Here is a 25,706-nt window from a genome sequence, read left to right as displayed (position 1 = left end):
TAAGATACAGTTAGTAATACAAATATAAAATCTTGTACACAATCACTGGTATTGTTCTACTACTAACTATAACATAGTGGCATTAACAGTCCCATTTTATACTCATTCTGCTTATTAATTTTAAACTGGTCACAGACTGAATTTGGGAACCAGCTGGCAAAACCACAACTTCATTTCAGTAATGAATACTGTAAGTTTGCAAGAGCTTAGAAAGACTTTTTGGAATATAATTTCCAAAGTATTCAACTTAATTATGATAAATGAATGACCGATTAGTATATTACTGAAATTTTAGTTAAATATTTCTGGGAAAACTGTTTTACATACAGCTTGATGATACCATAGAGCACCCACAAAGTCTGGAAGTTTAAAAATTTGAAGGAAATAAATAGAAGTTTAAAATTTGAAGGAAATAAATAGAAAAGTTCACACTCTTCTATATTAAGTGGTTTTTAAAACTATAAAGCTTATTGGAACTAATAACGTTCAGGATTCCTTTTGATTAATAGTGGCTGGCTGGGCTGTAAAATGGGTATTCTCTTGGTTTAAAAAAAATTCTCACTGTGATTTTAATTAAAGGGAGTATGGTTTCCAAAAGGTAATTTAATATGAATATCACCACACTGATTACACTGATTTAAAATCTTTCCGTCAAAACACCCCTCCTTCTGTTCCCCCCTTGAGTTTATCTGACAGCCCACTGGGAAAATAACGTTCCAAAAAATCTGTGGTACCAACAGAAAACCCAGATCATCAATGACAACCTGCTTCTTAAATATAATTCTTGTAGTTAATTTGATTTTGTTTAAGAAAATAAAAACAATACATACTAGCAACTTAAATAAAAAAAATCAAAAAAGTTTTTTTTAAAGGGAACTCACTGATGGGTCCCAATAAAAATCATGAAAACATGAGATCATTTTGCTCATAACGGAAATTTCAAAATAAGTGTGAGGATCCCTTTAAGAGACTTGCACCACTGGTTTCCTGCCTCCTGAAGCCCAACTGTTTCCGGGACCGTGGGTGAGGCAGAACCTTCACCGGGACAGAAGCACAGGGGGGTCCAGAAAGGAAACTCGACACGGGGAAAGTTTTTCTTTCTTTTCAGACACCAGTATACGCCACAACATTTACAAACACAATGTTTTAACTCTCTACATGTAGGAAGCCAACCTGCTCCTTTTTGATCTTCTTCTTTGGCACAACTTCAGTGGATTTCTCTGATTCAGAACGAGTTCTAATTGATCTTCTCTGCTGCTTCTTTTCTACTGAGCCTAAGAGATGATTTAAACCAACAAGTAAATTAAAACTCATTTGAGGATGGCTTGACAGTTATGCAGTTAAGCGTGGACCAAATTCCCTGTTTTTCTGATCCATTATTTTTTGTCTTTTAATTATAAATTACAAAAAAGCTATTAAATGCTTGGGAGCACACAAAAATTTTTATAAAATCAAACAGTGGAGGCTGATAGCCTGAGATTGGGATTAATAAAAGACCTAAATTATACAAATGAAGAGGGATGGACTTTTTAAAATTATAAAGTTGCAGAGACATAGTTTAGTCTTCTTGAAAGCAGATAAACATTTATGTAACTATAATTGAAGGAATGAAGGTATTGAGGGGATGGATGAAAATGACTTTATTCTCAGATGACATTAGGAGTTACTGGCTCAAAATTCAATCAGTACTGCAGTATTTTGCATCATAACAAATGAATAAATTACCACACTCTGCCATATAAAATGTATACCCAAATTTTTGGCCCAAACTTTCATTTTTAATTTTTAAATTCAATTTATTTATTTATATTTAAATACTCATTTTTGTATTATAAAGGAATTTTAGCATTTATTTTTTAATATATTATGGTACAGGAAATTTTAGGTAAAAACCCCCACAAGAACAGATACAAGGTATTTCAGGTACTACTACCTCCGTATAACACACACCCTTATATTCCACTAAAAAATTTGGGCCAAAATGTGAGTATTATACATGGCAAAATATGGTAATTCTGTATGTAAAATGAGTGCTTGGTGCACTTAGACAAGTTTTAGAAATGCACAAAAAGGCTGACCCAAATGAAATCACTAATGTGTCTACTGAGGGACTTGTTAAAACTCAGAAATAACTGGTCACGCCCTGGCCAGGTGGCTCAGTTGGTTGGAGCATCATCCCAATATGCCAAGGTTGCCAGTTTGATCTCCAATCAGGGCACACACAAGACTCAACCAGTGAGTGCAAAACTGAGTGGAACAAATCTCTCTTTCTCTCTTAAAGTCAATTTTAAAAAAAGAATTAGGTTTGAAAAACTAGTTGAAACAAATTATCAAGTGCTTTCACAATAAATAAAGCAAGAAACTATTAAGATTTTTAAAAAGTGAAATTCTTTGAAAGTTAACAGAAGAAAACTCACATTTTGGAAAGGATAAAATAGACTGAAGACCACAACTTGAAAGAACACTAAGTCAGGAATGATTTCCTTCTGTGACCCTGAGAAGGAATGACACCTTCAGTGCAGCCGTACTCTGTCCTTTCAGTGCTGGGACCACCTAAATGGTCCTTCCTAGATAATAATCATCTTTCACTTACCACAGGAGAAAGCTGCTAAGACCCCCTATAAAATCAGGCCGAAGCTACTTTAGTAAAGCCTTCAGATCACCTGTGTATTTATTATTTGGTGTCACTGTTCCTGTAAATAGATTTCCTCAACTTAGCTCAAGGTCAAAACAAAGAAGGATTCTGCTATTTTTATTCTGAGGGAGTAGGTACTTTGATAATAATATACTGTTTCCAGCAGAGAAATCACAAATGGAGGTGCTAGCTCCTTTCTTTATTCTCACTCTTCTCCTCACACTGAGGAGAATGTTTACCAAAACAACAGATATTCTACCCTCGCAGACACCTGTGTATCCCACAAATCCATACTTTAGTACAATCATCAATATTCAAGTACCTACCAGGGAAGAAGAAAATGAAAACAGAAATGCTTAAAACAAAAACTCTTTACTCGTTTTAAGAATCAAAACATAACCGCTTCATCAAGCACAGGTATCTGATGTACATACTGTCCTAGAGAAGATCAGGCAACATGACTTCTTAAAATTATTCTGAAAGCTGCCCACAGAACACACATAACCACCAAAAAGTATTATGCCTACCTTCTAAGAGAGAAGAGGTAAGCAGCTGTGGATTTGGAAAAGTACTTAGAAATCTAGTATAAATGCGAATGCAATTCTGCAAACCACAGAAATGTGGCAGCACCACACACTGTGTCCCCTACACTTACTAGGAAAAGGCTCAAGAATCCGCCCTAGGTAGTTTCCACCACCAGGTGAGATGATGATGTAATTCATTTCTGAAGAAAGATCAAATCTCTTTTCTGACGTTCAACTACAGGCATACCTTGGAGGTACTGCGGGTTCAGTTCCAGAGCACCACAATAAAGTGAGCTGTAATCTTTTTGCTGGTGGAGGGTCTTGCCTTCAATTTGAAAAACACACATTTTTGAAGCACAATAAAGTGAAACGCAATAAAACGAGGTATGCCTGTACTGAAGTTATTTTCACAAGAAACAAAATGGTCATTTAACACAGCAAAATAGGATAATCAACCATAGCTGGTAACCAAATTTAAACCAAGGTCAAAGCTTTAGAACACATCCCTATATTAAGGTCCCCACCTTAATTTACAATCTAATGATACGTGCTTGCCTAAGGAAGGAACTGGGCTTTTTCCAGATACAAAGAACTGTAATATTCCACTTTATCTGTCACTTAAAAAAAAGTAAAAAGTCCATAGCAGAACTTAAAACTTACAACAAAAAGACTACATGAAAATAAAATGTTCAGTAGCTGAGAAGGAAAAAAAAACCCCAGCTCCATTAAAAATAAAAGTATACCCTGGCGGGGATAGCTCAGTGGATTGAGTGTCGGCCTGCAAACCAAGGGGTTGCAAGTTCGATTCCCAGTCAGGGCACATGCCTGGCTTGTGAGCCAGGTTCCCAGTGGGGAGTGTGCGAGAGGCAACCACACATCAATGTTTCTTTCCCTCTCTTCCTTACTCCCTTCCCCTCTCTCTAAAAATAAATAAAAATAAAATCTTTTAAAAAGTATATTTAATATTCTCCCTAGTTAGGACAACACAGATATTTAAATAAAGACCCTCCTGATATATATACAGGGACTTCCACCAAGATGGAGGCATAGGTGGAAACACTTTGCCTTCTCGCACAACCAAGTCCAAAAACAACAAAGTTTTAGCAACAATAAACGCAGCCAAACCACAGATAACTGAACAATACGGAGTCCGACAACAACAAACCACTCAGCTAGACTGGTAAGAGGGGCAGAGCCAGCAGCAGAGCTGGTCAGGCAGAAAAGATCCCCTGACCCAGGCAGCCAAGGGCGAATCCCAGGTGTGGGGTAGTGATGGGTGGACCCAGTGAAGGCACAAGGCAGCGGGCTGACCGCGGTCAAACATTTGTACGCAGATAAACCAGTGAAGGAGCAAGCAGTGAGACAGACTGGGCAGGCCCTAGCGGCGGGAAGGAGCAGAGAGGACCACCACTGTCCCTCTCTGACCCCGCCCCCACATACAGCATCACAACCCAGCAACCTGGGCAGCCCCGCCCTGGTGAACATCTAAGGCTCCTCGCCTCATACGTGTAACAAGCTCGAACAGACCAAAACATGGCTGAAGAAGAACTCAGAGCCCCAGAGCCCATAAATCTAAGCAAACAAGAAACTGCCAACCTATCAGAGGCACAGTTCAAAACACTAACACTAGTGATCAGGATGCTCACAGAACTGATTGATTTTAGCCACAAATTAGAGGAACATATGAAGGCTAAACTAATTAAAATGAAGGGAAATGCACAGGAAAGCAATAGTGATGGAAAGGAAACTGGGACTCAAATCAAGGGAGTGGACCAGAAAGAAGAAAAAAATGAACAAACACAAAAAATATGAAGAAACAAGAATTTGAAAAATGAGGACAGGCTTAGGAACCTCCAGGACATTTTTAAATGCTCCAACATCCGAATTATGAGTACCAGAAGGGGAAGAGGAACAGTTACGAGTGGAAACCTTATTTGAACAAATAATAAAAGAGAACTTCCCCATCCTGGCAGAGAAAATAGACTTCTGGGAAATCCAGGAAGCTCAGAGAGTCCCAAAGAAGCTGGACCCAAGAAGGAACACACCAAGGCACATCATCATTCCATTAGCCAAGATTAAAATGAAGCAGCAAGAGATAAGGGCACAGTCACCTACAAAGGAGTTCCCATCAGACTGTCAGTGGATTTCTCAAAAGAGACCTTACAGGCAAGAAGGGGCTGCAAAGAAATATTCCAAGTCATGAAATCCAAAGACCTACATCCAAGATTGCTCTATCCAGCAAAGCTTTCATTTAGAATGGAAGGGCAGATAAAGTGCTTCTCAGAAAAGATCAAATTCAAGAAGTTCATCATCACCAAGCCCTTACTATATGAAATGTTAAAGGGACTTACCTACAAAAAAGAAGATAAAAAAGATGAACAGTGAAAGGACAGCAAACTCACAGTTAGTAACAACCACACCTAAAACAAAAGCAAACTAAGAGGATAGCTAGATCAGGAGCAGAACCACAGAAATGAAGATCACATGAAGGGTTAGCAACAGGGGAGTGGGAGAAGTGGGGAGAAGGTACAGAAAATAAGTAGCATAGATGGTAGATAGAAAATAGATAGGGGGGAGGGTAAGAATAGTAGGGGAAACACAGAATCTAAAGAACTTGAGACACGTGGTCATAAACTAAAGGGGGGAATGGTGGGGGAGGGGTGTGCAGGGTGGAGGGGAATGAAGAGGGAAATAGAATAAATATAATGGCATAATCAATAACATTGAAAAAAGAAAATAAATAAATAAAGACCCTTCTAATCTAGGTATCACATTTAAATTCAGATAAATTACCAACAGTTTAGTGTAAAGAAAGATAACAAAACTGATTATGGAGAGCTTAGGCCAAAAGATTCTTTCCTTTTTTTCTCCAAAAAAGATTCTTTAATATTCAAAGAAATAAACAAACATTTTTAATTAATGCAAAATCTAAGTTCATGTATCCATTCCCTCAACATCACAATTTCATTTTTTTAGTACAGGATTTTGAAATGATATGTAGGAGGCAGTTAGGCATGATAAGAGCAAGGATGATAGGCCAGGTCTGGAAAGTCCTGGGTGCTTAGCAACAAGCAAAACTGGGGGGAAAAATTTCTACAGGTGGGTCCTGACCCCCATGGTAACCTTTCTTCCTCTAGCATATCACTGGTCATGTGGTTTAGACCCCCTGACCTTTCATATTGCTGCTTACACAGTTCAGATCCTCCACTGACCTTTCATTTCCTCCCCTAACATGTGCAAGTCATGAGGTAGACTTCCTAAGAAAAGTAACAAGGGGGCTGGAGAATGACCTCATTAAGACTCCTATGCAAGCCCTGGCACGACCACTCCCTTGATCGTTAAGCCTTTGGGACAGTGAGGTTCTGGCCCGCATCAAAGGATCTTGGAGGCAGAGCTCTGAGTCTGCTGACCAGAGTCAGAGTTTTAGTCAAACTAGAGATATGGCCCCAGTTGTGTCTGAGCTCCAGGCCCAGAAAAGCAGCAAAACCAGAGAGATGGGGATGCTGTGGCTGCATCAGGACCAGATACAATGGCTAATGGCCCCCTGTCCTGGTACAGACTATCAATAGAGACCACAACTCTGAAAGAACACACCAAGAAACCTGAAGGATATTATTCTATTGAGATCCTCCTCTGGGGCCTCCCCCAAGATCCCCACCTTCAGAGTGGGTAAAAACCCTCAGGACAGAGGACCCGGCTCAGGCTCTTTCCTTCTTTCATACAGCTCTTTCAGCTCAGGCTGTATGAAGCAGTGGTACTGTCATAGAAGGCAAAGCCGCCAGACACTGAATTCAACTATTCAATCCTCAGTAAGTCAATCTCTTAATAAAAACTACTTTGACTACTCCAACAAAAGCACAATCTTATTGAATATAGACTTTTCCTCATAAACAAAAATCATATAGCTTGATTTTCAATTCATGGTATGTGCTCATCAGAGAACACAGTATTATAGAAGAGTTAGGCCTTAGGCACTCAGCTACTAACATCTGCAACATCTAAGAAAAATAAAAAGAACATGGGCATCTGCCAATTTGTTTCCAAGAGGAGATAAAGGAAGAAATAGTAAGGATGTGTTATCAGTCCTGGAAAAGTAAAGCTGTTATTATCATGCAAAGAGAGATAATCAAATGGTGCATTTACTCAGACAGGTGTAGATTTTAAACTATACTTTTAATTATGAAGCCCTCTATTATTTAAATTCCTGTAGGAAAAATAAAGGGTACTATAAGCTCTCTAGCCCCTAAACAATTCTTTTTTATTGAAATAACTGCTTTAATAGTTTCATTTTAAAAACATAAATACATTTTGATAACTAAAAGCTTCTCAGAAACATAGCTACCACATTATAGCAGAGCAGTTCTATGACCTCAAAATGGATCAGTACACTCTTCATTTATACTGACCTGCAGAACCAGGTGTTGCTTCAGGAGACGACACATTCTGAGTTGCCTTTTCATTTCTCTGGTTTGGTGTAGAAATTATAAGTCTGTCTTGTCCCCTGACACTTATTTCCGTTTTGTTACCGATTCCCTTCAAAATAAGGCAAATAAAAAATAGATATTATTGGTTTGTAAAGATAATTTAAGATTAATTTTATATGGCCTTGATTGCAGCTAATTATTTTAGCCAATACCAGAACAATTTTATTAAGTCATCAGCATGTATTCCAAAATGTACAATGAGATTATATGAAAAAAATCTATTTGTGTAAGTCCGGATGATGCATATCACTAAAAAATGCACATATATAACAATTTTCTGTCAAAAACAAACTATTTTCTGGTCTGAATAGTCTCCCCTTACGTCACAGTAAGAGAAGTCTAGTCACTTTCATTTGCTTAAGTACCTACTACACAGATAAAAATTTGCACACACCTTGAAAGACAAGAATATCCATAGATACAGAAATATGCCATCCACAGTGACCCAAACATGCACCCAATGAGCTATTTGGAACAGACGTTAAGTATTTTTAACACAATGAATAAAGGAGTGATTTATAAATGTTTATGTATTTTTTAAGCCTTCATTTATAAAAGGTCACTTTTAGCTCCAATTTCATATACATAGCACTCTTTGGATAGGGTTGAAAAGTTTGATTTGTGCATGTAAAAGCAGATATAAGCTAACTCCAAGAGTAGAGCCAATCTACCCTCAAAAAGGATGCAGAGTACTCATTTGCCATTCAAAGCTATCAGCCGAACCAAATGAGAACTGGAACTTCAGTTTTTCCAAGTAGCTTAGCCTAAATGAAATCAGCTGAACCAATAGGCAGAAACAGGTTAACAGAGGACCCTTACACCTCTCTCTAGGAAAATTTATCACTAATAAAGCATGCCTATATTTAATTATTTCAATGTGTCCATGACAATGTTAGCAAATACAGAATTCTTTAAAAGTACACATCCATACAGTGCCACTAAACTGAATGCATAGGCCCACAATTGCAGTATCAGTGGGGCACAGTGAAGAGGTCTGTGGAGTAAGCATTACAAGTCTTATGAAAGAGTTTTAAAATCTTCAGACTAAAGTAGTTTTAAGCGCCCTTAAAAAGAGGTTCAGGGCTGACTGATGGAGACATCAGAAGCAGCTCTTTTCGCCCCACACCTAAGCTATCACCGCAGTTAACTGTTAAAGAACTAACATAGTTCCGGTATTTCTCTAAAAGACATTAGCTATCCCAAGCCAACATGAACTTAACAAAACTGCTGGTGCAACCAAAGAGATCAGTAGGTACAATTATTACAATGGTTAATTCAGATAACTGACAAAAAAGATTTAATAAGAAGCACAGTTTTCAACTAAGAAAAAGTAACTATACAAACTAGAAGCAGGCAAAGTGCCCAGTTTTTTTCCACAACTTTAGGGCAATAGGCTCAATTTTGGCTGCACAGCTCAAGATTAATCAAGTACAGATGGGGATATTACAAAAGAGGGAGAAAAAAGGAGAAAAACATAACCTTTTTGCCTATGTTTTTTTTTTGCCCCATCTTAAACAGAGTAAGCTGGCTGCACATTTCAAATGCAGTGGATTAAAAAGGTATTTAAATTATGATCTTGTGTTGTGATTTTTAAAATGCTGAGGTTAACTACTTATTAAATATTATTGCCTTCCAAAAACTATTTTAAAAAAAGGTACCTTCGTTGAATAAACAAATTGATCGATAAATTTCCCATCTCCTGTAGCATTCTGAAGAGCAAACACTTGTTCTATTTTCACAACTGGAGACATGTTACACTTCTGTAAATCCAAGCTCCCTTTGTGCATTGTAATAGAAGCTGGTAAAGACTTCCTTGCTGCTGCTGTTTTCCAGGCTATTTTAACAGGAGGTGGTTCTTCCTCTTCCACACTCGTGTGCCGCCTCTGGCTCTGTCTCCGAACCTCAGTAATTGAAAGTGAGGAGGCCACCTCACTCGCATTGGTCTGTTCTGGCTGAGTATTCAGCACTGATCTTGGTCTCCGGGTTTTTTTAACTTCAGCTTTGGAGGCAACATTCTTTTTTGCTTGCGGCAAAGCCTCCTCAGGCTGTTTATCAATATAGATAAAAGTATACTGTTCTATTCTTTCCTCTCGGGTCATTTTCAACGCTTTCTCTGCATGGGCAATGCCAATATCCCACTGAGCGCGTTCTCTCTGTGGCCGGGGTTTCCGAATCTTTTAAAAGAGATGTAGGCATTATCAGAACATTTTAATCTAACAAATACATTTAGACCAAAAGGTACTTCCCACACAAGCCTGTCATCTTTCTAGATACACATACATATCTTCAGGTTCGTTAGTCAAATCAATGAAATGTTCTAACCCCATTCATTACCTGGGTAAACTGGTATCACTACCAGAGAGCTTACAGGTTACTCTCTCTAATACACCTCCTTTGTGGACCACTCTGCTGGACATCTACCATCATATTCATGAAAGAGTTAGCAGTGATGACATAGAGAAAGATTACAGAAATGATTAATGTCAGTGGCCAATGAAACACTGACATTAACGATGTTAGCCCTAGCCCTGGCTGGGTGGCTCAGTTGGTTGGAGCTTTGTTCCATACACCAAAAGGTGGCGGGTTCAATCCTCAGGGCACATACCTAGGATGCAGGTTCGATCCCTGGTTGGGGGACATACTAGAGGCAACTGATCAAATGTTTCCGTTTTTTCCCTCTTCTTCTCTCTCTCAAATCAATAAATATATCCCAGGGTGAGGATTAAAAGAGGGGAAAAAAAGAATGGTACCCTAAAGCTCCAGGTGCTACAGAGATCACAACAAAGCTACCCGGCATTTGAAGAGCTAGCATTTGAAGCCACACTGCTGGTTTGCACCGTAATGCAAATGGGCAGAAAGAAGAGAAAGGAGGGAGACCCGAGGAGTGAATGGAAGCTGACAAGAAGAGCAAAGCAGACACGTATGAAAGCGGAAAGTAACCCGCATCGGTTTCCACAGATAGTCCAGGGCTGATCAGAAGACTCTGGACTGGTAACGCAAATAAGAAAATTTTAAACAGAGCTATGTGAGATGAGCAAAGCAATTAGGAATTATCCAGGGTTTAGACTGAGGCGGCAAGAAATCAGCTAATGAAAGTATGAGACGGTGCAATGTGTGTCAAACACTGAGGTACAAATCTGTAAAATGTTACGTGTGATAAAATTAATCAAAATCCTCTGTGCTCCAATTTAGCTTTTAAAGTGTAAAAACATGACACATTTCTGAATCACAAGAGACCCACACTAAAATTAGTTGAGTTTAAAAATCTCAACCAGACAGAGTATCATGAGTTCATGTCAAAATTCTAAATATCTACCACTACCTCACACATACTGCTTGGTTCCATCGCCTGTGTAACCTGACTTGAACCGGTACTTAGGCTTTCTGGGCCTCGATTTCTTCATCAGTAGAAACAGGGATAACAGTATCTACCTCATGTAAGTTGTTATAAAGATTAAAGGAATTTATTTTTATATATATATATAATATGCTTAAAACAGTGCCTTTCTCACAATAGCCATTCACTAAATGTTTTTTTAATTTACTTATAAAATTTTTTGCTATATAACAATAAAGGAAAATTACAGAAAGATGTTGAAATAGGAAAAAGAATAAAAATTGCTGGCAAAAATCCACATTTCACTGGCATCTACTAGACTTTTACATATTAATCAGTTCAAAATAGAATTCAGCACTGTATTGAGCAGACAGTTCAAGTTTTTAATAGTACTGTAAGATTGTTTGTATGACTTATAAAGCTTACTGACAAAATAAATGATTAAAGTAGGAATAAACAGAGTTAAAATTAAGTCATTTTAAAACATGGCCTGAACTCAGCCCTCAGTAGTATGACTCAGTGGATTGAGTGATGACCTGTGAACCAAAAGGTTGCTGGTTCAAGTCTCAGCCAGGGCACATGCCTGGATTGTGGGCCAGGTCCCCAGTGTGGGGCGCAAAAGAGGCAACCACATAACTGATGTTTCTCACCCTTTCTTTCTCCTTCCCTTCCCTTCTCTCTAAAAATAAGTAAATAAAAATTTTTTTTAAAAACCCCACAAAGGTCTGAATTCAAGTACAAAAGTTTTACTAAATTATGAAGTCCTTTAGAAACCACATTCCATCAAGAATGTTAACATACTTTCAGTTCGTTACCTTTTGTTTCTCAGAGTGGTTGCTGGCTTGTTTGGTTGCCTCAGCCAGTAATTCCTCATACTGTTTATGACCTTTGTACTCTCGCACCCGTTTTTCATGAACCCATGCCCTCTCTGGTTGGTTGCTAAAAAACTGGACGTGATATTCCCGGGCACCTGAAAGTGAGAATCCTTATTAACCATTTCAGAACATAAGCAATGCACGTATACTTTGCAAAAAAAAACATGAACCTAAACTGGTTCCCCAGTATTACTCCTTTTTGAACTTGCATGTTTTGTATTGTACAAATCCAGTACAATCCAGTATTCACCAATTACACAATAGTTATTATAAAAACCACCCCAAATGATTAAAATTAGTGCAGCAAGTTTTAAGAGAAAGAAAATAATAAATTCTCCTAATTCTCAGATTTGTTACCTTGCTTGAACAATCTATTTTTACTTGCCTCAAAACGTTTTACAAACAAGTATGGGTTAAATAAATAATTTTTCCTTCAAAAATGTAACATATTTTCTTGTACTTTTAAAAGTTAAGTGCTGCCCTGGCTGGTGTAGCTCAGTGGATTAATAAGCATGGGCCTGCAAACCAAAGGTCACTGCTCAATTCCCAGTCAGGGCACATGCCTGGCTTGCAGGCCAAGTTCCCAGTACAGGGCATGCAAGATACAACCACACATTGGTGTTTCTCTCCTTTCTCCCTTCCCCTCTCTAAAAATACATAAATAAAATCTAAAAAAAAAAAAGCCAAGTACGGATCAAATTGCTGTTCTAGCTGTAGGCGAGTATGCTGTACAGACCTGGGGTTAAAACAGGAGAGGCCTCTGAGACTCTTCCAGGTATCCTGTGAGGTTCAACTATCGTCACACTAATACTAAGATGTTCTTTGTCTTTTTCACTATGTTGACATTTCCGCCTAATACTGCAAGAGCCATGGCAGGTAAGAGTGCTGGCACCATAGCACGAACAGAGGGAATGAGTGACCAAACTAGTGTCACAGCCATAAAATGGCAGTTAGAAAAAGCCAGTTTTATGACATACACTTCATAAAGCAGTAAAAATGACTTTACTAAATCTCAGCCCTTGAGTACCTACCTTATTTTAATTTAAAAAAATTTAAATTATGTTTTATTGTTTATATTACAGTCGTCCCAATTGTTCCCCTTTTGCCCCCTCCATCCAGACCCCCCACTCCCTCAGGCAATTCCACACCGTCGTCCACGTCCATTCTCTATGTTGTACTTTACAGCCATCTCAGCGACTATTCTGTAACAAGCAATTTGTACCTCTTAATCTCTTCACCTTTTTCACCCATTCTACCTACCATCTGGGCAGAGAGGACTCCCATCTGGCAACCATCAAAATGTTCTCTGTATCTATTATTCTGTTTCTGTTCTGCTTGTTCATTTAGTTTCTTAGATTCAATTACTGCTCTATATGTATTTATTGCCATTTTATTTTTCATAGTTTTGCTCTTTTTTTTACCTAAGAGCCTTTAACATTTCATGTAATATTGATTTGATGGCAACGAACTCCTTTAGCTTCTTCTTGTCTGGGAAGCTCTTCATCTGTCCTTCAAGTCTAAATGAGAGCTATGCTGGGGAGAATAATCTTGGTTATATAGGTCCTTGCTTTTTTTATCACTTTCAATATTTCTTGCCAGTCCTTTTTAGCCTACAAAGTTTCTTTTGAGAAATCAGCTGAAAGTCTTACAGGAGCTCCCTTGTAGGTAACTAACTGCTTTTCTCTTGCTGTTTTTAAGATGCTCTCTTTGTCTTTAACCTTTTGCATTTTAATTGTGTGTCTGGGTGTAGGCCTCTTTGGGTTCACCTTGTTTGGGATTCTGCACTTCCTAGACTTGTATGTACATTTCCTTCAACAAATTAGGAAAGTCTTCTGTCATTATTTTTTCAAATAGGTTTTCATCTCTTGCTCTCTTTCTTCTACTAGCAGCAGCCCATGACGTGAACGTCAGTAAATTCGCAGTTGTCCCAGAGGCTACTTATCCGAGTACCTCGTTTTAACACTATGTGTGACAAAATGGGAAGTATACATAAAGCACTTCTGCATATGAAGTATGGCAGTTACCCTGAGGAACGGTACGTGTGACTGAGTCACCGCCAGAAGCACTGCCCACGTTTTCACTGAATACACTTTTTACTTGAGAGAAAAACTATGGTTATTTGAACTTGAGCATCTGGCAGATATTTCCTCAAAAATGAACACAGCAAGTCTGCCACTTGAAGGAAAAAAACTGACAATGTTAAAAGTTACAACAGGGATGATGTGATACCATTTAAAACTCTCAGTAAAAATGTTTTTTTCATAGCTATTAGTTACCCTTATACTATGCATAAAGAAAAAGAATTACTCTCAGACTTTTAATAGTATTTACAATCTCGAAGATGAAACTACAGGCACTTTTTACTTCGATCATATATATTTTTGTATTAAGAAGAAAAAGCATTTTATTTTTAACTTTTAAACTTAAAATGAGGCCCAAATAATGAAATAGAACTTAAAATAGGTATGTAATCCAAACATCTTTCAATATGCTCTTTCAAAAAATTATATGTGTAAAACTTTATATGTGAAAATCATATTTTCCAATGCTAGGAATCCAATAACAACATGGAAACCAATAATTACTAAGTGTAATCAAGATAAGTTTTAAAGTAGTTTAGCTAATAAGCAACACAATGCTTCACAGGCATCATGTGTGGTACATAATCAACAAAATCAAGACTTATGCTGTGTTTTTGACTTTTGGAAAAACTGTTAGAAAACGACTTCATTTAAAAATGCACTGCAGACTTCCCACCAAGATGGAGGTGTGGGTAGGTGCACTATGCCTCCTCACACAACCAAAAGAAGGATAACAACCAATTTAAAAACAAAAAATCACCAGAACTGCTAGAAAATCTAACTATATGGAAGTCCGACAAACAAGGAGTTAAAGAAGAAATACTCATCCAGACCAGTAGGAGGGGTGGAGATGGGAAAATGGGGCGGAGATGGGAAACTGGGGCGGAAAGGACTCAAGGCAAGATGATGGAAGGAGGACCAGGCAGGCAAGGCAGCAGCTGGCAGACTGGGTGGTCCAACATTTGGTGCAGATAAACTGGGAGGAACAACTGGGGAGGGGGACAGACCGCACAACCCAGGGTTCCAGCACAGGGAAATAAAGCCTCAAAACTCTGGCTGTAAAAACCTGTGGGGATAGAGGAGGCAAAACTCCCCAACTCACAGGAGAGTCCTTTGGAGAGACCCACAGGGTCCTAGAGCATACACAAACCCGCCCATTGGGAATCAGCACCAGAAGGGCCCAATTTGCTTGTGGGTAGCAGGGGAAGTGACAGAAAGCTGTCCAGGAGCCAAACAAGTGGCATTGTTCCCTTTCTGATCTCTCCCCTTCATACAGCGCTGCAATGCAGCAACTGGGTTGTCTCGCTCTGGTGAACACCTAAGTCTCTGCCCCTCACCACGTAACAGGTGCATCAAGACAAAGAAATATAGCCCAAAAGAAAGAACAAATCAAAGCTCCAAAAATAGAACTATGTGATAAAGAGATAGCCAACCTCTCAGATGAAGAGTTCGAAACACTGGTAATCAGGATGCTCACAGAAATGGTTGAATATGATTGCAAAATAGAGAAAAAAGTAAATGCTATACAAAGTGAAATAAAGAAAAACATACAGGGAACCAACAGGGAAGGGAAGGAAACCAAGACTCAAATAAAAAATTTGGAGCTAAAGTAAGAAATAAACATTCAACCACAACAGAATGAAGGGACAAGAATTCAAAAAAATTAGAAGAGGCTTAGGAACCTCGGGGACTACTTTAAATGCTCCAACATCCAAATCATAGGGGTGCCAGAAGGACAAGAGGAAGAACAAGAAATTGAAAACTTATTTGAAAATATAATGGAGAACTTCTGCAATCTGGCAAAGGTAACAGACTTCCAGGAAGTCCAGGAAGCTCAGAGAGTCCCAAAGAAGATGGACCCCAGGAGGAACACACCAAGGCACACCATAATTAAATTACCCAAGGTGAAAGATAAGGAGAGAATCTTAAATGTTGCAAGAGAAAAGGAGAGTTACTTACAAAAGAGTTCCCATAAGAGTGTCAGCTGATTTCTCAAAAGAAACTTGGCAGGAAAGAAGGGGCTGGAAAGAAGTATTTGAAGTCATGGAAGGCAAGGATTCACATCCAAGATTACTCTATCCACCAAAGATATCATTCCAGAATGGAAGGGCATATAAAGTGCTTCCCAGATAAGGTCAAGTTAAAGGAGTTCATCATGACCAAGCCCTTATTACATGAAATGTTAAAGGGACTTATCTAAGAAAAAGAAGATGATCAAAAGTATGAACAGTAGCCCTGGCTGTGAAGCTCAGTGGATTGAGTGTGGGCTGTGAACCAAAGGGTCACTGGTTCAATTCTCAGCTGGGGCACATGCCTTGGTTGCAGGCCAGGTCCCCAATGGGGACCACGTGAGAGTCAATCACACATTGATGTTTCTCTCCCTCTCTTTCTCCCTCCTCTCCCCTCTAAAGATCAATAAATTAAATCTTTAAAAAAATATGAACAGTAAAATGACAATGAACTCACAGCTATCAACAACTGAACCTAAAAATACAAAAACAAGCAAACTAAGCAAACTAAGGAAACTAAGCAAACAATAGGGACAGAATTGCAGAAATGGAGATCACATGGAGGGTAATCAGTAGGGAGGGGGAAGAATAAAGGGAAAGGTACAGGAAATAAGAAGCATAAGTGGTAGGTACAAAACAGACAGGGGGAGGTCAAGAATAGTATAGGAAATGAAGAAGCCAAAGAACTTGTATGTACAACCCATGGCCATGAACTAAAGGTGTGAGGAATGCTGGTGGAAGGGGTAATGCAGGGCCCAAGGGAATAAAGGGGAGAAATACATGGGACAACTGTAATAGCATAATCAATAAAATATATTTAAAAAAATCTGAATTGCAATAAAAAGAAATGAAGGGCTGATACATGCTATAGCATAAACTTCTAAACATTATGCTAAGTGAAAGGACCCAGACACAAAAGGCCACATAGTGTATGATTCCATTTACCTAAAATGTCCAAAAAAAGGCCAATATATAAAGACAGGAAGAGCTTAGGACTGCAGTACAAGGGGTGGAGGGAAAGTGACAAAACTGTTCTAAAATTAGACAATGGTGATGGCCACGCAACTCTGTTAATGTACTCAAATCACTGAACTGCACACTTGATAACAGTGGTTTACAGTATGTAAATCATATCTCAAGAAAGCTGTTACTATAAAAACTACTGCAGAAAAAGAGAAAATTTGAAATATAATCAGAATAGACTTTTTTTTTTTTAGATGCAAAGTCTCAGGTTTATGGTTACCTCCATAACACAAACAAAATTAGTTTTTCCTATACTTGGGTATTGCCTAGGGGGTACCAGACCAGATTTGATTAATTCATAAAACTAAATTTAAAGATTTCCTTTGAAATACAGAAGAGACATAAATTGTGCTTTCATGGGTCTCCCATTAAAAGAAAAAGTGAAAGGACTTCCGCCACAATGGAGGCGTAGGTAGAAACACTTTACCTTCTCGCACAACCAAATCTAAAAACAACAAAGTTTTAGCAACAATAAATGCAGCCAAACCATAGAAAATTGAACGATACGGAGTCCGACAACAACAAACCACTCAGCTAGACCGGTAAGAGGGGCAGAGCCAGCAGCAGAGCTGGTCAAGCAGAAAAGATCCCCTGACCCAGGCAGCCAAGGGTGAATCCCAGGTGTGGGGTAGTGATGGGTGGACCCAGTGAAGGCACAAGGCAGCGGGCTGACTGCGGTCAAACATTTGTACGCAGATAAACCAGCGAAGGAGCGAGCAGTGGACAGACTGGGCAGGCCCCAGCAGCGGGAAGGAGCAGAGAGGACCACCACTGTCCATCTCTGACCCCGCCCCCACATACAGCGTCACAAACCAGTGACCTGGGCAGCCCCGCCCTGGTGAACACCTAAGGCTCCTCTCCTCATATGTAATAGGCATGAACACACCAAAACATGGCTCAAGAACTCAGAGCCCCAAGAAGATTATGGCTAACATTATATATAGCCTAAAGATCGTCTATCTCTTCCCTACTGGAAGTGATTGTAACTATCATAAAATACTCTTCTGCTGTCATAAACCATTTTTCCTCCCCCTCCAACTGATTACATACACACGAAAAAAGGAGTAGGTGGAAACGGAGTAGGCAAGGAACCTGCACCACTGAAATTCACAGGTACTCTACCACAGAAGTTCACACCATAAACCCAGGGAGTCAGAACAGACCAATTTTAGAGGCTGAGGCTAACAAGAGGAGTCTCACAAATAATGGGAAGACAAAGAAACAATCCCCAAATGAAAGAAAAGGCAGAACCCTCAGAAAGAATGTTAGATGAAATAGAGGCTAATCAACTATCAGATATTGAATTCAAAGCACTGGTTATAAGGAATTTCAAAGAACTCACAATGAGCTACCAGAAACTACAGAGGAGCAACAATGAACTCTCCGCAAACTATATCAACATGAAAAAGGAAATAGAAACTATCAGCAAGGGACAAGAGGAAATAAATGAAGAATACAATTTCTGAATTGAAGAACACAGTAGAAAGTTTCAAAAATAGAATCAATGAAGCAGAAGATAGGATCAGCGAGTTGGAGGACAAAGTAGAAAACATCTCGCAGAAAGAGCAAGAAAAAGAAAGACTCAGAAAGAATGAAGAGAGATTAAGAGAAGTACAAGACAATGTGAAATGTAATAATATCCGAATAATAGGGATACCAGAAGTAGAAGAAGAACAAGGGATAGAAAACGTATTTGAAAGAGTAATGAGAGAAAATTTCCCTAATTTGATGACAGAAAAAGTCACACAAAGCCAGGAATCACAGAGTCCCGATCAAGAGGAACCCAAAGAGCCCCACTTCAAGACACATCATCATTAAAATGGCAAAATTCCAAGACAAAGAATCTTAAAGGCAGCAAGGGAGAAAAAAGAAGTAACACACACGGGAGCCCCAATAAGGTTAGCTACTGACTTCTCAATGGAAACACTTCAAGCAAGACGAGAATGGCAAGAAATATTCCAAGTAATGAGAACTAGAGGCCTAAAACCAAGACTACTTTACCCAGCAGGGCTCTCAATCAAGATAGAAGGCCAAATAAAGAGCTTCCAAGACAAAAGAAGTCTAAAAGATTCTGCCTCCACCAAACCAGCCCTACAAGAAATACTAAAAGGACTGCTTTAAGGAAAGGAAGGAAAGGAAGGAAAAGAGAGAGACAGAAACACAGTTACAAAAATGGCAATGAATAAGTACCTATCAATAATAACCTTAAATGTAAATGGATTAAATGCTCCAATCAAAAGACACAGAATAGCTCAATGGATAAGAAAGTATGACCCACACATATGCTGCCTACAAGAGACCCACCTCAGGACAAAAGATCACCACAGACTAAAAGTGAAAGGCTGGAAACAAATTTTTCAAGCAAACGGACAACAAAAAAAAGCTGGGGTAGCAATTCTCATATCAGACAAAATAGACTTCAAAAAAAGGGCCATAAAGAGAGACCCAGAAGGGCACTTCATAAAACTCAAGGGAAGAATCCACTAAGAAGACATTAGCATCATAAATACATATGCACCCAACATAGGAGCACCCAAATATATAAAGAAAATCTTAGAGGACTTCAAGAAAGATATTGACAGCAACACAATTATAGTAGGGGATTTTAACACCCCACTCTCAAAAATGGACAGATCTTCCAAACCAAATATCAACAAAGATATTGTGGCATTAAACAACACCCTAGATGAAATGGACCTAACTGATCTATATAGAGCCCTTCATCCAAAAGAAGCTAAATAGACATTCTTTTCAAATGCACATGGAACATTTTCAAAGATAGACCACAAAAGAGGACACAAAACGAGGCTCAACAAATTCAAGAAAATTGAAATCATACCAAGCATTTTCTCTGACCACAAAGGACTGAAATTAAAAACCAACCCCAAAGGAAAAAACCCAAAACACCCAAAATCATGGAGACTGAATGGTATGTTATTAAACAACGAACGGGTCAAGAACGAAACTAGGGAAAAAATCAAAAAGTTCCTGGAAACAAATGAAAACGAACTCATAACCACCCTAAACTTATGGGACACAGTAAAGGCAATCCTGAGAGCGAAATTCATAGCAATACAAGCCTACCTAAAGAAGATAGAAACACTTCAAACAAACAACCTAACCCTATGCCTGCAAACTCGAGGAACAACAACAAAGACAGCCCAGAGCAAGAAGAAGGAAGGAAATAATCGAGATCAGAGCAGAACTAAATGATATAGAGACTAAAAGCACAATTCTAAGGATCAGTGAATCCAGGAGTTGGTTCTTTGAAAAGATAAACAAAATAGACAAGCCTTTAAGTAGGTTCATCAAGAAAAGAAGAGAGAGGACACAAATAAACACAATCAGAAATGAAAGAGGAGAGATTACAACTGATACCACAGAAATAGAAAGGATTGTAAGAAATTACTATGAAGAACTGTATGCCAAGAAATTTGAGAATCTAGGGGAAATGGACACATTTCTAGAAAAATATAATCTTCTAAAACTCAGTGAAAAAGAAGCAGAAAACCTGAACAAACCAATAACAGCAGATGAAATTGAAGCAGTAATCAAAAAACTCCCATCACACAAAAGCCCTGGACCAGATGGTTTCACAGGAGAATTCTACAAAGCATTTAAAGAAGAGCTAACCCCTATTCTTCACAGACTATTCCAAAAAATCCAAAAGGATGGAAAACTCCCAAACTCTTTTTATGAAGCCAGCAACATCCTAATTCCAAAACCAGAGAGAGACAAGAAAGAAAGAAAACTTCAGGCCAATATTGCTGATGAACATAGACGCTAAAATATTGGCAAATATTTGCCAAATATATTGGCAAATCTCATCCAACAATATATCAATAAGATCATACACCATGACCAAGTGGGATTCATCCCAGGGATCCAAGGATGGTTCAATATTCGCTAATCATTAAATGTAATACATCACATAAACAAAAACAAAGACAAAAACCACATGATCGTATCAACAGACGCGGAAAAAGCTTTTGATAAAGTACAACACCCATTTATGATAAAAACACTCAGCAAAATGAGAACAGAGGGAGCATTCCTCAATATAATAAAGGCCACATATGAAAGACCTACAGCCAACATCATACTCAACGGGCAAAAACTAAAGCTTTTCCACTAAGATCAGGAACAAGACAAGGATGTCCATTCTCACCACTCCTATTCACTATAGTATTGGAAATTTTAGCCACAGCAATCAGGTAAGAAAAAGAAATAAAAGGCATCCAATCGGAAAGGAGGAAACAAAATTGTCACTGTTTGCAGATGACATGATAGTGTACATGGAAAATCCTATAGACTCTACCAAAAAACTGCTCGAACTAATTAATGAATTTGGCAAAACAGCGGGTTACAAAGTCCATATCCAGAAATCAAAGGCATTTTTGTATACCAACACCAAAACAGTAGAAGCAGAAATCAAGAGAAAAATCCCATTCGATATAGCAAAAACAAAAATAAAATATCTGGGAATAAACCTAATTAAGGAAGTAAAAGACCTGTATGCAGAAAACTACACAACACTGAAGAAAGAAATCAAGGAAGACATAAACAAATGGAAACATATACTTTGTTCATGGATTGGAAGAATTTACATAATCGAAATCTCAATACTACCCAAAGCAATTTACAGATTCAATGCAATACCTATTAAAGTACCAATGGCATATTTCACAGACATAGCACAAACACTTCAAAAATTTATATGGAACCATAAATGACCCCGAATAGCAGCTGCACTCTTGACAAAGAAGAACCAAATAGGAGGGATGACAATACCTGTATTACAAGGCCACTGTAATCAAAACAGCCTGGTACTGGAATAAAAACAGGCACATAGACCAATGGAACAGAACAGAGAGCCAAGAAATCAATCCAATTCTCTACAGTCAATTAATATTCGACAAAGGGGGCAATAACATAAAATGGAGTAAAGATAGCCTCTTCAACAAATGGTGTTGGGAGAACTGGACAGCTACATGCAAATAAATGAAACTTGAACACCGACTTACACTATTCACCAAAATAAATTCAAGGTGGATAAAAGACAAATATAAGCCATGAAACCATTAAAGTCATAGAGGAGAACATAGGCAGGAAAATCTCAGATATTTCACGCAGCAACATATTTACTGATATGTCCCCTAGAGCAAGGAATATAAAGGGAAGAATAAACAAATGGGATCTCATCAAAATAAAAAGCTTCTGCGTGGCTAAAGAAAACAGTATTAAATTAGCAAGACAACCAACTGTATGGGAAAACGTATTTGCCAATGATACCACAGACAAAGGTTTAACCTCCAAAATATACAAAGAACTTACATGACTCCACACTAAGAAGACAAATAACTCAATTAAAAAATAGGCAAAGGACTTGAACAGACACTTCTCTAAAGAGGACATACAAGAGTATCCAGAGACACATGAAGAAATGCTCTATATCGCTGGCCATCAGAGAGATGCAAATTAAAACTACAATGAGATACCACTTGACACCGGTCAGGATGACTATCATAAACAAAGCAACAAACAACAAATGTTGGAGAGGTTGTGGGGAAAAGGGGACCCTAGTTCACTGTTGGTGGGATTGCAGACTGGTACAACCATTATGGAAAACAGTATGGAATTTTCTCAGAAAAATAAAAATCGACCTGCCTTTTGACCCAGCAATTCCACTGCTAGGATTATATCCTAAGAACCCTAAAACATCAATTTCAAAGAACCTATGCACCACAATGTTCATAGCAGCACAATTTACAATAGCCAAGAGTTGGAAGCAACCTAGGTGCCCATCAGTAAATGAATGGATCAAAAAATTGTGGTACATTTACACAATGGAATTCTATGCAGCAGAGAGAAAGAAGGAGCTACTACCTTTTGCAGCAACATGGATGGAACTGGAAAGCATTATGCTGAGTGAAATAGGTCAAGTGTTGAAAGACAAATACCATATGATCTCACCTTTAACAGGAAGCTAAACAACAAAACAAACAAGCAAGCAGAATAAAAACAAAGACACTGAAATAGAAAACAAGGGGACAGTGAACAGAGGGGAGAGGGAAGGGAATTTAAGGGGAAAAAAGGGGAGGGATTTGGAGGAACAAGTATGAAGGACACAGGGACGAGAACTAAGGGGGCTGGAAATGGGAGGGAGGTGGGGAGCACGGGGTGGGGTGGGCTGGGCTGGGAGAAATAGAAAACTGTATTTAAAAAATAACTAAATAAAATTTAAAAAAAATAAAAAAGAACTCAGAGCCCCAGAGCCCATAAATCTAAGCGAACAAGAAATTGCCAACCTATCAGAGGCATAGTTCAAAACACTGGTCATGAGGATGCTCACAGAACTGTTTGATTTTAGTCACAAATTAGAGGAACATATGAAGGCTAAACTAATTGAAACGAAGGGAAATGCACAGGAAAGCAATAGTGAGGGAAAGGAAACTGGGACTCAAATCAAGGGAGCAGACCAGAAGGAAGAAAAAAATGAACAAACACAAAAAATATGAAGAAACAAGAATTCAAAAAATGAGGACAGGCTAAGGAACCTCCAGGACATCTTTAAACGCTCTGACATACAAATTATAGGGGTAGTAGAAGGGGAAGAGGAACAGCCACCAGTGAAAAACTTATTTGAACAAATAATAAAGGAGAACTTTCCCATTCTGGCAAAGGAAATAGACTTCCAGGAAATCCAGGAAGCTCAGAGTGTCCCAAAGAAGTTGGACCCAAGAAGGAACACACCAAGGGACATCATCATTACATTAGCCAAGATTAAAATGAAGCAGCAAGAGATAAGGGGACAGTCACCTACAAAGGAGTCCCCATCAGACTGTTAGCAGATTTCTCAAAAGAGACCTTACAGGCAAGAAGGGGCTGGAAAGAAGTATTCCAAGTCATGAAAACCAAAGACCTACAACCAAGATTGCTCTATCCAGCAAAGCTTTCATTTAGAATGGAAGGGCAGATAAAGTGCTTCTCAGAAAAGATCAAATTCAAGGAGTTCATCATCACCAAGCCCTTATTATATGAAATGTTAAAGGGACTTACCTAAGAAAAAGAAGATAAAAAAGATGAACAGTGAAAGGACAGCAAACTCACAGTTATTAACAACCACACCTAAAACAAAAGCAAACTAAGAGAACAGCTAGATCGGGAGCAGAACCATAGAAATGAAGATCACATGAAGGGTTAGCAACAGGGGAGTGGGAGAAGTGGGGAGAAGGTACAGAAAATAAGTAGCATAGATGGTAGGTAGAAAATAGATAGGGGGGAGGGTAAGAATAGTAGGGGAAATATAGAATCTAAAGAACTTGAGACACGTGGTCATAAACTAAAGGGGGGGAATGGTGAGGGAGGGGTGTGCAGGGTGGAGGGGAATGAAGGGGGGGAAATAGAACTGTAATGGCATAATAAATAAAATATATTTTTTTTAAAAGAAAAGGTGAAATTAGCAGGCTTTAACAAAGTAATTAAATGTGAAGCTCTTTCTGTAATCTCAAAAGGGGGCTTTTGTAAGGGAAGAGACCTGAAGAGTCACCAATCTCACACCATATAACAACTTAGCATGCTCTGGAGACACAGACATAGAACTGCTTTATTTAAGGAGGCTTGGCCCTCTTGGAAAATCCTTGCCCCTTTTCTCTCCCATTCACAGAGTCCCAGATTGTTAAACCTTCAGAGATTACTGGTTCAACACCCTTATTATATCAATGAAGGAACTAGGACTCCCCTGCAAATCTCTGTAAACAGTGACTAGGTAAACTCAGTTTCTTTTCCTTTGATATACGGTAGTGCTTAAGAGTGGAGGTTATACAGTAAGATTTAAGACTATTTACTTATCTCAAACAAGAACAACAACAGTACCTACTTCATAATGTTGCTAAGAGGGATGCATAAGAAGATATATGAGTAGCTCTGGCTGGTATGGCTCAGGGAACTGAGCACCAGCCTATGGCCCGACAGGTCACTGACTCAGTTTCTGGTCAGGGCACGTGCCTGGGTTGTGGGCTGGGTCCCCAGGTGGGGGCACACGAGAGGCAACCAATTGATGTTTCTCTCTCACACTGATGCTTCTCTCCCTCTCTTTCTCCCTCCTTCTTCCTATCTCTCTAAAAATAAATAAAATCCTTAAAAATTTTAAGAAAGTATGTAAGAGAAGTTTTTAACACAGTGCCTTGCAGAGAAGTAGACATTTAACTTTCTTTTACTTCTGCCCCACTGATGCTTTTGGGTACCCCGATTTTTGCCCAGGCTGGAGCACAGTGGCTGTTCACAGGTGTGATCCCACTACTGACTAACACAGGAGTTTGGACCTTGCCCTTTTCTGACCTGAGCCGTGTTGCCCTCCTTAGCGAACCTGGTGTCACCACACTCCCAGGAGGTCACCACACTGGTGCTGAATTTAGTGCGGGCACTGGATCTGCACAGCGCAGTGCAGCCCAGAACTCCTGGGTTCAAGCCATCTGCCTGCGTCAGGCTTTTGAGTAGCCGGGACTAGCAGCACACTTCACCGAGCCTGGCCACCCCAACCTTTGATCAGCAGCTTATGATGACGACGAGAGGATGGCCCCCTGTACCTGGGCACATTCCTGGCTGTGTAGTACCAGGGCTACAGATATGGCTGATCCTGTCACCCATCTGACTCACCAGACTTATGCAGACACTTTTTCTCCTCAGAACAGTGAACAAGGACCAAGATACAAAGTTTAGAGTGAGAGAGAGAAAAA

The 25,706-nt window shown here is 39.0% G+C and overlaps 1 protein-coding gene across 10 annotated transcripts in view; it reads right to left on the bottom strand.

Moving 5' to 3' along the window:
* The window catches only part of NSD3 (nuclear receptor binding SET domain protein 3), a 116,472-nt gene that overhangs the window by 44,265 nt on the left and 46,501 nt on the right, over positions 1–25,706 (bottom strand). For 9 of the 10 annotated variants that reach the window (XM_053659894.1, XM_037166955.2, XM_053659897.1 and 6 more), the window contains exons 5-8: positions 11,796–11,950; positions 9,302–9,817; positions 7,566–7,692; positions 1,174–1,274 (exon numbers count right to left, since the gene is read on the bottom strand). In XM_053659894.1, coding sequence (XP_053515869.1) covers positions 1,174–1,274; positions 7,566–7,692; positions 9,302–9,817; positions 11,796–11,950 — 899 coding nt within the window. The remainder of the gene's footprint in view (positions 1–1,173; positions 1,275–7,565; positions 7,693–9,301; positions 9,818–11,795; positions 11,951–25,706) is intronic. The other variant, XM_053659899.1, reaches the window with a different exon arrangement.

Source organism: Artibeus jamaicensis, unplaced genomic scaffold, assembly GCF_021234435.1.
Source record: "Artibeus jamaicensis isolate MK-2021 breed Jamaican fruit bat unplaced genomic scaffold, CSHL_Jam_final scaffold_833, whole genome shotgun sequence".
NCBI lineage: Eukaryota > Metazoa > Chordata > Mammalia > Chiroptera > Phyllostomidae > Artibeus > Artibeus jamaicensis.
This window is presented reverse-complemented; position numbering and strand designations above follow the sequence as displayed.